The following is a 17194-nucleotide window of genomic DNA, read 5'->3' on the forward strand; positions in this document are numbered from 1 at the left end:
ATAATACTGTTGAAGAATCATAGTCTATCGCTGTGTAATTTTAGTTTTCAGTAAGAGTTTCAGTTAAATAATTGTTTGTGCCTTCAAATTTTAGTCTTAATAAATTTATAAGTTGTACAGCTATCACCATAATCTAGTTTTAAAACATTTCTGTCACTTCAAAAATTCCCTTGTGCTTGTTTGCAGCTAATTTCTGCTCCTACTGCCCGTTGTAGACAACTGCTGGTCTGCTTTCTGTCTCTGTAATTTACCTCTTCTGGATATTTTGCATAAATGCAATCGTGTGAGATTGCAACTGTTTTTTTTTTTCCAGTTAGTGTAAAGTTTTTGGGTTTCATCCATATTGTAGCATGTATCAGTACTTTGTTCCTTTTTATTACTGAATATTCAGTTAGGTATGTATATCATATTTTGGGTATTTGGGTATTTGGATTGTTTCCAGCTTTTCACATTTATGTGTAATGCTGATATGAACATTTGTATACAGGTTTTTATGTGGACATATATTTACATGTTTCTTGAGTAGATTCCTGGGAGTGGAATTGCTCAGTTACACAATAGGCTTGTGTTTAATTTGTTAAGAAACTGCTAAACTTCGGCAAAGTGGCTGCATCATTTTACAGTCCTACCAGCTTTGTATCCTTGACATTTTTTTGTTTTATTATAGCCATCCTAGTGGTTGTGCATTGTTATCTCTTGGTTTTATTTTTTATTTCTCTAATGACTAATGATGTTGGGTATGTTTTCATGTGCTTATTATTTGTGGATATATTTGGTGAAACGTCTGTTCAGATGCCTTTCTCATTTTTTCATGGAGTTTTCATCTTATTGCTGAGTTTCGAGAGTTATTTGTGTATTCTGGATACAAGTTTTTTTTTTTTCTTTTTAACTTTTATTTATTTAAGTAATCTCTACACCCAACATGAGGCTTGAACTCACAACCCTGAGATCAAGATTCACTTGCTTTTTCCACTGAGCCAGCCAGGCACCCCAGGATACAAGTCTTTATCAGACATATGATTTGTAATTATTTTCTCCCAGTTTATGACATGTCTTAATTTTCTTTTGAAAAGTAAAAGTATTTAATTTTGATGAGGCCCTGTTAAAGTTTTTTATGTATTATCTTCAGTTAAATAATTTTTAAAATTTTATATTGTTCCAAAACCAGAAAGTATATAAAAGAATTTATTGAAAAGTCTCTTGGCCTACCTATATCTACCAAACCCTAATTCAGTTTCCCTCTCCAGGGACAACCAGTATTGCCATTTTCCTGTATCTCCTTATAGAGCTATTTAAGTAAACTTTTATTTTTGAGCAAAGGTTACAGAAATTTTCACTGAGAAACTCCTAGTAACTTCTATTGATTCAGGACTAATCTTACCATTCCATTTCATTTTCTCCAAACTGTAAGGGTTGGTTTTTTGTTTCTCTTTTTAAGTCTGTTTAATGTCTATTTTGCCCCATTCTTAAGGATTTAGGAATATAGTTTTTCCATTTGAAGTATAATTAAGATATTAATCATTTTTATTGCTAACAGAAATGAGACTCATATACTTCCTACCTGTCCCATCTGCAAGCATTGGCTTTCAGTGACTCATTACTCTGTACTGTATTTTTCGTTCTTTTTTAGTACTTTGTAGTATCTTAAAGAACACTAAAAAATGCTTTTATCAACTAAGAGTAATTAAAATTACTTTATATGGTGACAGATGGTACCTAGACTTACCATGGTGATCGTTTCCTAATGTATATAAATGTTGAATCACTGTGTTGGACACCTGAAACTCATATAATATTGTATGTTAACTCTACTTCAGTTAAAAAAGAAAAAAGAGCTATTGAAATTTAAGTTTATATTGAAATAGCTACCTTACTGTTTTTTTTTTTTTTAAGAGCGTGAAGCAGGATTAGAGGGAGATTCTTAAGCAGGCCCCACACCCAGCATGGAGCCTGACACAGGGCTCAATCCCAGGACCTGTGAAATCATGACCTGAGCTGAAATCAAGAGTCAGTTTATGAACTGACCCACCCAGGTGCCCCTTTATTGTTCTTTTCTTATATATTTTTTGACAATATACTTTAAAAAATTTCTGTCATTTAAAATTTACTTCTTTATAAGATTCTTGCCTGGGGCACCTGGGTGGCTCAGTCGGTTAAGTGTCTGCCTTCAGCTCAGGTCATGGTCCTAGGGTCCTGGGATTGAGCCCCATGTTGGGAGCAGGCAGCCTGCTTCTCCCTCTCCCTCTCCCTGCTGCTCCCCCTGCTGTTATGTGCTCTTGCTGCTGTCTCTCTTTGTCAAATAAATAAAATCCTTAAAAAAATAAAGTAAGATCCATGCCTGCTGAGTGGGAACATCACAAAGAAACCCAAACCCTTGGAAGAATGTTCTGTAATGGTGTATATCCCAGCCAGCAGCAAAATTAACAAAAACACAGAGTGATGAGGGGAGATTTACTACAGAACAGGAAGAAATTAGTTGGGTGTTAATTTTATATTTGACATCTTTAAAGAATCTTTAATTATAGAACCTTAAAGTTAATTTAGTTCAGTCTCTTGATTTCTTAGATGAGTAGCTAAGAGTCTCTTAACTTAGTTGCAGAACTAGGTTTAGAACTCAGATCTCCATCTCCTGGTTTGTTTGTTTATTTATTTATTTGCCTTTGCGTGCTTCCATTTGTTTTCATTTTCACTTCAACTTTTTAACTTTCTTGTTTAGTTTAAAATAACATTTTGAAATGTTTGCTTTATTCTAACTTTTTATTCTATGATTTATGTTTTAAGTACCAGATCTTGCCCTCATGCCCCTACAGTATTTACTGGTATGATCTTAGGAACCTGAACTGAACACTGTTGTTGTTTTGCCCATTTTGTTCTTTTTAATGTTCCTGTATATAATTCTGGCCACTTTCTTGTTGAACTTATAAAATGGTGGCTGTGACAATCAGACATGAAAATAAAAAGTAGTCACGTGCTTTGAGCTGGCGCACTTTGTCAGAATGTACATTCGTGCTCTTTTGCCATTCCTACACCCAGATCACAACAATACATAAAAAATTAGTGTGGCCCTGCACAATAATAGCACACAGATTTGTGAAGTGTTTTACTCTTATAAAGGCTCTTTATTCTCTCCTGAATTTGTAGGCTGCCCAACCTGTACATCCATCCCTGGAGAATAGACAATGTGATTTCCCTTACTTTTTTTTTTAAGGGGGCCAGTGAGGTAGCCACTCAAAACTATAACCTACAAATCTGCCTTTTAGGCAATTTCAGATGCTATAGGAGGGTATGTTTGTGACCGACTTCTTCCTAGCTGTCGCACGCTTGCATCTACTGGAGTACACACACGTACACATGCTTCATTGAAATGATATAAATAGCATCTGTACTTTTGAGGTACTTTTGATAGTACCTTTCATACCAAAGGAGGCCACATTTCTAACCCCAGTATCTTATCTTTGGAAAAACTTGTGTTTGCCTCTCCTTTTGTAATCTCATACTGGAAAATAACCGTCGTTTCAGGATCTGTGGGGAGTATCCAAAACATCAAGTCACTGTTTAAGTAAAGATCTGTTTACTGTCTGGTTCATTACACCTGTGGTATTGACAAATGTGAAGCATTTTGAAACACCTGCGCCCGACTTCAGTTGAAAGCGAAAGACTGTAAGATTGGGTGTGTGTGGGTAAGAATGGCTGTCATCACATGATAAAAAGAGAAAGTACTTCATAAATGTTATGTGGCACCATTGTCTACTACTCCTTACAACAAGTGATTCATGCATGAAGGAATTTTGCCTTATTTCATCATATGAAAGTAGAATGTGCTAATATTTATGAAGACGTGCTTTAGGTCATTGTTCTTGTGGAGTAACTAATGATGAGCTGCTTTGTGTGTTCCCTTTTTTGTTTTGTTTTGTAAGTGGCTAGAGGAGTTAGCCAAATTAAAGGTAACAGGAAGTAACCAAAGGTGAGCTCAGGTAAATTTTTTTCATGGTGTCAGCTGTAGTTAAAATGACTCAGAGCTAAGCTTCTGTACCAGACCTGAAGTGAAATAGTTCTTTCTTTGTTCATTAAAAACAACTTACAAAAAAGTAACAACAAAAATTTAAAAACATAGCTGTTATTCTTTTACTTTAGAGAATACAAAATACCTATAAGCTTTGCCCAATCGTATTTTATTTCCCAGTTTTCTAATGAAATATATAAGAACCTTCAAAGTTAGGCTTATGAGAATAAAAGTGTCCATTTTTACTTTGGTAAGTTTATGTCAGGGTTGTGGGTGATCACAGCTGTCACAGTTGGGCTGGGGAACAGATAGAGTATATGTGTAGGGAGAGGCTTACATTCCATGGCAAATCAGTGAAGGTTCCCAGCATCTCTCTTACCAACAAGTACAGTCCTGTGGCCACTTGGCTCTTTGCATTTCCATTTCTGCTTTGCTTCCTGGGAATTTATTTACTCCTTCAGACCCTTCCCGACTCCCATTTAACTTTTGGTTTCCATTTGATGTTGTGGACTTTATTTTTTGTCAGTCATTTCCTTTGCGTCATACTGACTTCTGGCGCTGGACACAATAAGAGGTGTGAGACGTAGTTCCTGCTTTTATGAAGCTTTGATACAGTTGGGATGGGCAGAAAGATGCCCACATGTGGTGTGTGCAGGAATGAAGATATGCAAAGAATTTTAGGAAGCCCCTGGAATTGTTCTTATCTCTTCTGGATGAGGTAGTGAAGACTAAGCTGTCTTAAAAGATGAGCAGAAATTAGATGAAAAAGGAGAGAACAGGTCAGACATACCGCCTGAGCACCATAGAAATAGAATCCCTCACCCGCTACCCAGGGGCTAGTTGCCAGGGGTAATACCTGGTCTAAAATGCTCGTCTAAAATTTCCCTACTCTATTTGCTGAAAGATTTTTCAACTTCTCTCCCATAAACGTGAAGAAAATTTTCAGTGATGTCAGAAATGTGCAGAAAGCACTGAGGAGCTAAGTGATTGACCTAGTTGCTTGGTTAGTACATTGGAAGATAATGTCAACAACTGAGGTTGGGGTAATTATACCCCATTTGGGTCGTCTTACTTAAAAACTTGTTACTTTAGGGGTATCTGGATGGCTCAGTCGGTAAGATTAAATGTCTGCTTCTCCCCCTCTGCCACTCCCCCTGCTCATTCTCTTTCTCTCTCTCTCTGAAAGAAATAAAATATTAGAAAAAGTTATATTGCTTTATTTTTATGAGAAAAACAGTGGAATAGTTTTTTACAAAAAGTAAAAGAAGATGGTACACTCACCTTTTTCTCCTTCACTCTAACATAAGATTAGGTTGTTTATAAAGTGAATTAACTATTTGATGTTAAAATTTTTTTTCCAGACGTAGAGCAGTTAGAGAAAGAAACATCTAAATCTCATGTTATTCATAGGAGGCAGATCCTTTGAGTGTTAGAATTGAAGTTGGTTGATTGATACCTTGGGATTTGAGGCTTGAGCCAGAAGTGGCCACTTCAGTCGGTATGCTGACGCTGACCCTCCTCCATAAGAGGTGGTATTTCAGTTCTCAAATTCATGCCACAAAAACCTAAACCCTGCAAACCCCCAAATTGCATCAGAATGAGGGTTTAAGAGTAAGAACAATAGGTTTTTCAATTTCAGTACTTCTTTTTTCACTCATTTAGAGTTTATTTTCATTGTAGTATCCCTTTGTACCTTCATACTCATTTGGAAGATCACTTAGTTGTTTGTTTTTTCTTTCTCTTTTTCTTTCTTTTCTTTTCTTTTTTTTTTTTTTTAAACAGATCCAGGTTTCTTATTCTACAAAATAAGGATAATTCCTGCTACTAGCCTCATAGGATGGTTGTAGGGCTTAAAGTATTTGTTTAAATGAGATTTCGTAATCCTATTTTTCCAGGGTTTTACAGTTAACATCTTTTTCCTGCAGTTTTGTTATTATTATTATTTTTTTTTATAAATAACTGTTCTCATAGGAAGTTTATAAAATACTATTTTCTTGGAGCGCCTGGGTGGCTCAGTGGGTTAAAGCCTCTGCCTTCGGCTCAGGTCATGATCCCAGGGTCCTGGGATCAAGCCCCGCATCGGGCTCTCTGCTCTGCAGGGTGCCTGCTTCCTCCTCTCTCTCTGCCTGCCTCTCTGCCTGCTTGTGATCTCTGTCTGTCAAATAAATAAATAAAACCTTTAAAAAAAAATACTATTTTCTTGTTTGTTGATAATCCCAATCTGCACAGACAGGTACTTGATACTAGACGTGTTCACAGAAGGAATAAATTTATGACAAAATGTAAACTGATAGTGTAACTACTTATATATCAGATTATGGCAAGAGTTCTGGGCCACTGATTTGTACTTTTTTTTTTTTTAATAAATGATTAGCATATGCCAGAAATCTGACCCTGGCAAGAAAGAAAGAAGCTAGGGCATCTACTTAATCTCGGTAGCCAGCTCAATTATCATACACTTGTTAAAATACATTTAATGAAAAAAATCTTAAGGCAGAGGTGTCTGAAAGTGGTGCTCTTAGTCAAAGTTTTTCATTGAAGACCCTGAGCAGTAGTTCCCACATTTATTTGAAGTTTCAGCGATCCACAAGTAATCATTGAAGGCCCATTCATAGCTCTGCTGAGATACTGTGAGTCTGGCCTGCCGCACTAGGTCACTGGTCACTCGCCCTTTCAGTCTCGTCCTGACACTCGCTGCCCTTCATTGTTCTCTCTCCCTCACCGGATGCATATTTTATGTGAAAGAATGATGTAGTGTCATTCACAATGGGAGTTCAAAAAGCTCTTTTAAATATAGCCCTCATGGGTAAAAATCTACTGTACTTAAGATTGGACAGAAGCAATTTGTTAGGCTCAGTTTAATCTTGTTACTTAAAATAGTTTCTTTTCTACCATCAAATTCTAAACTAAAATGAGTGAAATTCTTTGCCTTGACTGTTTTCACTCTCCCTTCATCTTTGTGCTTTTCCCATCACATAGACAGAATGGACTAATCTTGGTGATACAGAACCTGTTAATGACTTAGTCGACTGACATATGTCTTTTGTGAAGTCAAAGAAATAATAAACTGTTAATTTTTCTTATTCTCCCTGAGTGGAAATGAGATTACTGTACCTGTCAGAAGATGCTTCTGATTTCCTCTCAATTATTGTTCTTTATGTAAATCTCAATAAGTTAAATGAATTAACCTTATTTTTTAAAAAGTGGGTGTAGACACTTGCACAATTAATATTTCATCTTTAACATTATAAAGTAAAATTCCCTTAACAAAATAATAACACATGCAGGTGATTAAAAGCTAGTCATCTCTTCATTAAAACAGTTCTGTGAGACCTCATTCTGACCATATATAAACAGTGTAATTATTGCTTATATTTTAAATAAAACAATGAACTCTCCTGTAATTCATACTTAACAAATATTAATGGTTCCGATTACACTCAACCAGAATTACACTGGGTCATTTTATGAAAGCAGATCAAAAACATTTGAACCTATATTTTCAAAGTTTTATTTTGTTTTTTGAGTTTAAAAGAATAAGTTTAAATTTCTAACTTTTATCACATTTTTATCTAATTACCAGGAGACTTTTAATCAGTTTATTAAGATAGTCTTACAGTCTCTTAATTTAATACAATTCTCTTTTAATTATTTAGCAGATTTTTTTTTTTTTTTTTGGTTTGAAGTTTGGTTTATGTCTTCCTCATTAAGAAATACAAAGATTATAAGCAAAAGTCCATGAAAGAACTAACATGGACATGTTTTGAAAATCTTATTTAGAATGTTAAGAGCCAAGGCCCTGGGACTATTTGGGGCAGAAATAACTTTTAAAATATATAAAATATAAAAGTTACACATGGAAAGAGATATGTGGTATATATTAACTGTGATATTACATGTTCATTAAGACCTGTACCGCTAAGTGAGTATAGATCCGGAAGAAGTTAATGTAAGTATTTTTAAATGGGTTTGTATTTCTCCGATAAACAGCGCTCTCCTTCTGTTTGTGATCATAGGATAAAAGCTCTGTAAGCTTGTATATGTTCATTTTTACTGCTACATCATGTAGTGTGCTCTTAAGATTGAGATCTCATTCCCCAGGAAGCATTTCTGTCTAAGATTAATTGCCCTTTTAAAATCAGCGTTTGATGTATTCCTTTGGCTATATCCTGGCTTGGTTTAACCCTCTTTGACCTGACCTCACTGACTGTTACTGCTGAGGCTGAGTCAGAATCCTTCAGCATGATGTATGCACTTCAGATTTCTGCCTGTGGTTTTTCATGTCGATGGATTCAATTAGTTGGCGTTTACTAATGAACATATCAGAGGTTAAAGAATTTGTCAGACAGAACAAAATCGTTCGGACTAGTGGTAATACAGAAGCTCATCTCTTCATTTGTTTAAAACTTTTTCAGAAGTATTAAGTGTTTTCCCAAAGTTTTATCTTCAGCGTCATACATTCCAAGATAACAAATCAGGTCATTTTCTGCTGAATTACAAAACATAAATGTGAAACCACAAAGCTAAACTCAGTGGTTACAGCATTTAGCCTTACATTTCTACTATTCCATCTTTACAGGTATGTGCTAAAAAGATTAATTAGACTGAAATTTTCTGATTAAAGCATTTATCTTTGAAGATACACCATCCATTTCTTTAGCTTCCTTTAAATTCAAGGAGATTTCACATATTTAGTATTACTAATTAAAAGTAAAATTGAAACCCATGCATCTCTCTAGAATCTCAGCTAACCTATTTTTAAAGACATTTAGGTCCTATTCCATACTGAAAATTAGCCAAAAAATAAGGACTGAAATGTAGTTCGAGATGGGGAAGATTTGAGCCATTGCTAATAGAAATCTCTAAAACGCAGATTCCTCCTATATGGTCAGTTCTCAAATAATGATATATTTTTAGATGTATAACAAAGATTTTCGAAGTTTTTTCCCCTTATTTGAATGTTCTCCTCTTTAAAGAAAAAATAAGAACATTACCTAAAATCTACTAAATAACATAACAGTAGTACAGTAGGGCTCTTTGACTTCTCAGTGATATATCTATATCTATATCTATATATATCTTGACTAAATATATACCTTGAGAGCACTACTAATTTAATTCAGAGGGTTTACAGTGCTTAAGGAATTTTTTAAACTGTCATTCATTCTTTTTGCATAATAATTGAGTTTTTGCATTTTTGTTATCATTTTTCTTTTTTGTTTTTTTTTTTTTAGCACATTCGTAAAATTTATGTGCCACACTACATAATAATGGGACTGAATAATTCAGAGTGTATATTTGCATTAGACCAAATTCTCACAGCCCTTTGCATGCTAATCACATAATTGAATTCATGGTTTTTATGTATCTTTTTGGTACATCTTAGTACTAAAAAAATTACCTTATTACCATAACTTTTTATACAGGAAAGAATTACAATGAGTGTTTACTTCTTGTTATTAAACCATGATCTTTTAAAAACTAGTCTTTTGGCTTTACTTACTCTATAAAATTTTCAACATTCTTGTGTTTTTAGGGAGTGAGCAGGAGGGAGAAGTGGGAAAGAAAGTCCCTAATTTCACTGGGTATCTACTAGGTCCAAGCCTTGTATTGGGCTGTGTGCTGAGTGTTCTCCTTGGATATCCCACTTAATCTCCATGCCATCCTGGAGATTAGAATTCTTTTTTTTTTTTTTTTAATTTTTAAATTTTTTTAAAGATTTTATTTATTTATTTGTCAGAGGGAACAGCAGGCCAAGGGAGAAGCAGGCTCCCTGCTGAGCACGGAGCCTGATGTGGGTGGGACTCAAACCCAGGACCTTAGGATCATGACCTGAGCCAAAGGCAGACACTTAACCAACTGAGCCACCCAGGCATCCCTAGAATTCTTTATTCACAGAATGAGGGGAGGAAACTGAGACTCAGAAGATTAAATGATTTGCCTAAGAATTCAAAACTAGTGAATTATGCTAATTTGAACCTGAAAGAACTATTGCTATTTAAGCATAAAAGACTAGAGTTCTAAGACCTGTTCATGATCCTCAATTCTAGAACATGGTTTACAAACTGACCCATGGAGTCATATCAGGAATTAACCATGGCTTGTAAGTCAGCAAGCAGCAGGACTTGGGAGACGCGCAATCCCACATCAACCAAAGCCACCCCCATCCTCCCCTGTATTATATGGTGACTTTCTGCATAAGATTTTGTTGAAGGAAAAATTCTACACCCTTATTATCATAAGATTTATTTAAGGGAATATTTATCCCAGAGGTTGATTCAGAAGGTCTGGAGCGGGTCCCAGCTTATATATAGATTTTTGAATCTCCCAAATGATTCTGATCATCAGCCAGTTTGCAAACCGTGGATCTACAGAGACTCCTTCATTTTATGGGTAAGGAGACCCCGGGAAAGAGATTTGAGGCCTGCTCACAGCCCTTCATGACCTGACCAGGAATTCAGCTTGCCGCCTCCGGGGTCATCTTCCAGTAGCACCTCCTTAACCAACAGTGCAGTGTTGGCCCTCGTTCCTTTCAGGCTCATTTATATATATTTTTTACTCTTTTTATTATTTTTAAAATTTTATTTATTTTGGGGTCAAGGAGAGGGAGAGAGAGAATCCCAAGGAGGCTCCATACTCCCAGCATGGAGCTTGACACCTGCGGCTCAGTCTCACAACTCTTGAGATCATGACCTGAGCCAAAAGTTGAGAGTTGGACACTCAACCAACTGAGCCACCCAGGTGCCCTCATGTCTCGTTTATATTCGGTATATCATTATATTCATGGTGTATATTTTGTATATATACACACTGTGTATAGGCATAATTTTTTTATGTATACATAAGAAGTTACCATTGTTTTAAGTTCATAATTTTCATTAATGACTTGTGTGGCTAATGTCCATTTTCTTTTTGCTGCCATATATAATTCAACCAACATCTGTCTAAATGTATTTTTCTTAAAATGTCACAAAACTCTAAAAATGTTCACTTTAAAGTAGATGCCAATTAAGAATTGAGTTTGTTTTTATTAGGCTATTGATGATAATATAAAATTATATGATATATTTACATTTTTATCTCTTATAACCCTTAGATTTATAAGTAAGATAAATATAAGAAATGAAATTTTATTATATTCTTTGAGTTGATATATGATCTTTTGGGGTTTAATATCTAACTCTTAAATGAATTGAATTCCTCCTCTACCTAATGAAAATAGTGTCTCTGATTTTATTTTGTCCTTTTCCTTAATTTACAAACCCAAAGTATTTATGAATGACTATCCTTATATTTACAAGGTGAATTAAAATAATTAGGTTTAAAAATTGCTACGTGGACATTTTACAAAAAAATAACATGTGCTTTTCAAAAATCGTCAAGGTTAAAAAAGGCAAAATCAATCCACTATTAAATGCATGTGTGATTCCTGGACTGGATTCTAGATCGGTGAGTAAAATAATTAGGATAGTTGATAAAATTTGAAGTGATTACATAGTATTATATAAGTTAATTTTTTTATTTTGATGACTAGATCATGGTTATGTAAAAGAATATCTTTATTAGCAAGTACACACTAACATGTAGGGGGAAAGGGCTCAGTATTTCTAACTTACTTTCAAGTGATTCAGAAAATAATCATATGCATACAGAACGATAAGGCAGATGGGCAAAATGTAAGCAGTTGATAAATCTGGGTGAAGAGGAATTCCTTGTACTACTCTTGGAACTTTTCCAGAAGTTTGAAATTATATCAGAATCAGAGTTACCCCCCTAAAGTGCTCTGTATGAGAGAATTTCATATAGAACTAGTTCACCTGATTACTGTTTCAAATGTTTACCTACTTTTAAAGCATCAGACTACTTTTTTAAAAAATCTGAGTGGGTGAGTTGTGGTGTAACATTTTTCGCCTGAGTCATTTGCTTTGTAGTGAGATATTTCTTATTCTATTAGTATTAAATTCTAGATTCCCATTTTGAAACATGAAAACATATTTACCAAAAACACAATTTACTTTAACAATGTCATAAGTGTTTCCCTTCTACTGTTAGGAAAACAAGAAACATCTTGCTAATTTTTCACTGCTTTGTTTCGTTAGTTCTGTTATTACCAAAACGTCTAGTCATGCTCTGTTGTCCTTTATGGTAGCATGAGTTCAGGTGATAGCATATATGCTTCTTGGATTATCTGGAAACATTTTGACTTTTTATTATCTTAATAACCAAAACAGCCTTTATAGGTCGAGCTCTTCTACTTAGTAGTGCCAACCATCAGAAACTGTTCTCTACACATTAATTTTGGTAGTGCCTTCTGCCAGCAACAAGATTATCCAAACATTTAACAAAAATGTTTTATCCAATAAAAACATTCATTAACTATTTACTAGGTGTTGGGCACCATGCTCGGCGCTGGGGTTATAGTGATGGATGAGAGGGAAACTTCAGTTAAGAGTTCCAAGGGAACTGCTATTCCATTCTGAGTATTCCTCTGGTGGCAGTTGTGTTGATGGGGGAAGTTCGAAAACAAGAAAGATAAGTGTACACAGTTGAAGTATTTGGATAAATGGAGGCAGTGACAAAATATATATTCAAGATCTTAAACTGTTGTATTGGGTAATATGATAGTCCTAGATGCATTTCCATTGTTGTCAAGGTTTAGTTAGTGACACTTTTATGTTACATATTGAAAGTGGCCCCAGTTTAAAAACCAGAGAGTCTGTGCTGCCTATTAGGGCTCTGAGAACGTGATTTATTAGGCTTGTTTTATAAGGTATTTGAATAGTGTTTATGTTCTCCACCTTATGTTGTACAACTCAGAATCCCAGCGATCCTTCCGTAACAGGGTTGTTCTTTTACCTTTCAAACACACTGTGCATGAGTGGATTGTATGCCATACTGTATTTGCTCCCACATTTAAGTACTGCTTAAGGACAACATTTTGGATCTTGAGTTGAGACTTGTTTCTCATACTCTGTTTCATGGCATCCAAAAGTAGCTCTGGCTTAAGGAAAAATTTTATAGATAAGGAACTCTTATACTATTGCTCTTTCATTTTTTGACTCAGTGCTAAGTAGGAGGAAGATTCTGAGAATATTAAAATATTTCAAAGAAATATACATAAGAATAAGAAGAGAACTATACCGGAAATGTTTTCAAATATTCTAAGAAAGATTTAATGCACTGAAACCTTGGCAATCTAGAACTTACAAAGAATGAATCATTCCAGATAGCTGAGGGTTTGTCCATTTGAATACCAACAATTTAAAATATTCTCAGAGTACTAATACCATGCTTTCTGTAGTCTTCTGTATATTGCTAAATCTTTTATTTATAGATGATTCCCATCATTATGAAAATTAGTCATTGTATTAACAGTGATTGCAGTTGTGTAAAAAGTATGTGTGGATTCAACAAAGATTATCAGAAAAATCAAAACATGAAAGCATTTTTTTAAGTGAGAAGCATTAGGAGGCGAAGTCTTTTTCCAAAATTGCTTTCAAGTATAGCAGTGATTCAGGAGTTTGTTTTGGGACTTCTGCTCGCCTATGTTTGGGGTCGAGAGTGTGTTTGTTAGCTTTGTATATTTGGCATCATTTTATGAATTCTCTGTAGTGTTTTTGTGTATTCTTTTATGGTCAGTCTGTTGACTGTCACCTCCCAGGACCTGTGCTACTTCTAAGGGGGAGTTTAAATATTTCTTTAAAAGGGTCTCTTGTTTCAGGTGTCTGCCACACCATTATCCTCAGACCTCATCAGTCCCACTTTGCCTGGATGTGAGAGTACTAGGGATGAACAGAGCAGAGAGGGGGGAAAGAGGGTATTTCCCTCTCATACAGTTCCATGAGCTCCTTGTTTCCTTGACTCTTGTCTCCAGGAAGCTGAGAGGTTTAGACATTGTATTTTGGAGAGATTAACAGAGACAAACCAAGAAGTGTGCCAGATGAGTGACACACAGTTCTTGAAGGTTCTGTTTTGTTTTGCTTTCAAAAAGGGAATTTGGTTTTGCTTTCTTTGTTTTCCTATAACAACCAAGGAAGTGATTAGGAGGGAACTGCTGTTTACCATACAAGTTGTCAGTACATCGTATCAGAATCATGAAAGACACACAGGGCACCTTAAATCTGTGGAAAATTTTGAATTTGAAAGAAAAGTGTGAATTGCAGCACACTTTTAATTAGCAAATGGGTGTTAACAGAAATCCCTTTTCATGACTCTAAAATAGGAATCCTGAGTCAGACTCTTAGTTCCTTCTTATTAGAACTGTAACTCCCTGTCTCTAAAACTTTGATACATATTTGAACAATTTGATTGAAAATTAACCTAGGGCTGCTCCCATCTGTTTCGTTAAACATCTTCCCAAACATTGATCTTATTCTTGATGATTTCTAGCCATATTTCTATTTTACATATTTTAAATATGTATTGACCTACTTCATACACCTGCCATATTTAATAACCGTATAGTACAGTTTTTAATGTGTAACTAAAATAAATTTTGGTCAGTGGGTACAATGGGCTGTTTTCTTCACTATAGTTTCATTAACGTCAATCTTAGGTAAGCACAGTAATTAAGAAAGAATGAATACTTTCACATATAGCAACAGAATTTTTATCAGAATTCATTGCAACCCTCAGGTTTCTGTTTTGGGTGATACATATTGCAACATTTGAACTTTCTCCATGTCCACATTTCCTGCTCAGGAGACAGACCAGGTTTAACCTGTTAAAGCTGTTAAGCCCATGTACCTCACCAAGGATTCTCAAAAGGCAACAGATTGTTTTTTCTTCTGTCTTGACCCTTCCTGATTATTGTTGGATTTCTTTCCTGGAATAGATGGAGAGAAAAAGAATCAGGTGATGATTCATGGAATTGAGCCAATGTTAGAAACACCTCTGCAGTGGCTGAGTGAACATCTGAGCTACCCGGATAATTTTCTTCATATTAGTATCATCCCGCAGCCGACAGACTGAAGGATCAACTCTCTGCCTGAGCGGAATCACCCCTAAACAGGATTTACCAGAGCATGTCACCCTTCTGCTTCAATCAGGTGTGGTGGAGGCAACCTGACCAGAAACACTACTGCAAGCCAAACAGGAAGATGATTCCATGTCAGATAAAGGCACTTGGGCTGGTCTTACTCTGCATCACCACTGCTTTCCTCCACTGCCGTCATTAAACCTCAGCTGCGACATGAAAGACTTCACAGGACCACTGCAAGTCTTCTGTTTTCTTGTAAAATATAATGAAGCCGAAACCTTTGGCCTAAGAAGAAAATGGAAATATGTGCCACTCGATTTGTATTTCTGATTAACAAATAAACAGGGGTATTTCCTAGGGTGACCATGATTGAACTTGAGCTCGAGGGAGTGGAAACATTGGTTTAATTTTCTAGAGAATTAGACTTAAGAAAGTAAAAGAGAAATTCTGTTATCAATAACTTGCAGTAATTTTTTGTAAAAGATCCAATTACAGTAAACCCATCTTTCCTTAATGAAAATTTCCTATGTTTACAGTCTGTCTGTTGGTATGCAAACAATCTTGTAACTTTGATAATGAACAGTGAGAGATTTTTAAATAAAGCCTCTAAATATGTTTTGTCATTTAATAACATACGATTTTGTCACTTTTCCAGTACTTTCTGACTCACGTACAGTAGTAGATCACGGTTTTTACTCTGTGTTGCCATTCAGGCGGGTCATCATTGACATGGAGTAGATGGAGGACGTAGGATAACTTGTCTCAGGAGCCGTCGTCGAATTTCTTGCTGCCGATTTTTTAAATCTATGTTCTTTAAATGCTAAATGTTATCCTTTATCTTTGCTGTTTTATCACTGTAAGCCTGTCAAATCATAGTATGCTAACCATCCATATAAGATAATTCTGCTCTTCTGGAAAAAACCCAGTCCTTTCCAAGCTAGTGTTTTTCATTGGCTTCTGGTGTAATATTTCACTGTGGCCCCTAGCAGCCAGTCTTTGAAGTCTAAAGATTACCAATCTCCTGACTGTAGTAGCTTTTCCTCAACTTTACCAAAAATATTCAGAAGTTCCTGGAGTTCTTATTCAGTGTAAGGAAATTTTTGCCGCACTTTATTACCACGCTGCTGGGATTCGACCAGCCGAACATATTTGTGCAACGCACTGTTTCTTGTGAGCTTGCTGTCCACATGGACTGTTGGCCCATTTGAATATGCTAAAAGATGTAGTAGTATCTGATAATGGTTTTAGATTCCATAATAAACATGAATGTTTTTCTTATAAAAAGTGTACGAATGTTCAAGCGTGAGCCAGCTAGTGCTCACTGCTTCCTTTTTCCTTTTGTGATTTCCACTGATTAATAATAGTGCATTTATTCACAGAACGAGATAAAGTTAGGCAAAGAGCAGATATTCTGGAATGGAATGAATAAACCTCAATCGAAAAGAAAAACAAGGTACCCACGTGAGAAAATTTGACATTGGCAAGTGTCAATAAAATGGAAAGTGCCATTTTAGTAAAGGCAAAAAAAAAAAAAAACAATATTTGAGTTACTTAAGGACAAAAAACCCACTGACTTGTATTTTTTCAAAAGAGGTTGATCTGAATATGATTGTTCACATTAAAAGTGTTTATTCGTCTATTCAGTTTGGGGGTTTTCCCCCTTGATGTTTTGACAGACTGAAGTGAGCTTCAGTGAACAAAAAGGATCAAAATGCCAGGGAGTGCTAAGCTGTGAAGAAGAAAGTGTGGTAAGAACGGTAAGCCATAGTAGTTTTCCACAGACAAGACTAGTTTGAGGTTTCCGCAGTGCGCTCAAGCGAGCTGCTGATCTTTACTTCCAGATTTGAGAGTAAATTTTATTCAAGCCATTGCCCGTTGTTACTTGTTCATTATTACACCAGCATCATAACTGTATTACTCTGCTCTCTTCCCAGGTAAGTCAAGCCCCAATCCCCAGAGGAAGAATAAACACAGAAATTAGTGTGGGCTTAAATAATCTATTTTTGTTTCTTTTTATTTGAATATTTAAATTTTATGGTTTATTAAAAAATTTAAAAAAAAATTTGTCTGTCATTATTTCCAGGAGTTGGAAATGAAATTTATATAAAGCCAGTTACCTATTGGGGAATTGATTTAACTTTCCTTAGTCTCATGCTTGTCTAAAATTTTCTCAAGTGAAAGATGCGAGGTGTAAGGAAGAACATTTGAAAGAA

The 17194-nt window shown here is 35.4% G+C and overlaps 1 protein-coding gene across 3 annotated transcripts in view; it reads left to right on the forward strand.

Annotated features, from left to right (window-relative positions):
• The window catches only part of LOC111158319 (autophagy related 5), a 129274-nt gene extending 112757 nt beyond the window's left edge, over window positions 1-16517 (forward strand). For all 3 annotated transcript variants that reach the window (XM_022520291.1, XM_022520292.1, XM_022520293.1), the window contains one exon: window positions 14838-16517. In XM_022520291.1, the coding sequence (XP_022375999.1) occupies window positions 14838-14974 (137 nt within the window). In that variant the 3' untranslated portion in view covers window positions 14975-16517. The remainder of the gene's footprint in view (window positions 1-14837) is intronic.
• Window positions 16518-17194: the final 677 nt, after the last annotated feature.

Source organism: Enhydra lutris, unplaced genomic scaffold (assembly GCF_002288905.1).
Source record: "Enhydra lutris kenyoni isolate GAN:26980312 unplaced genomic scaffold, ASM228890v2 scaffoldscaffold58, whole genome shotgun sequence".
NCBI lineage: Eukaryota > Metazoa > Chordata > Mammalia > Carnivora > Mustelidae > Enhydra > Enhydra lutris.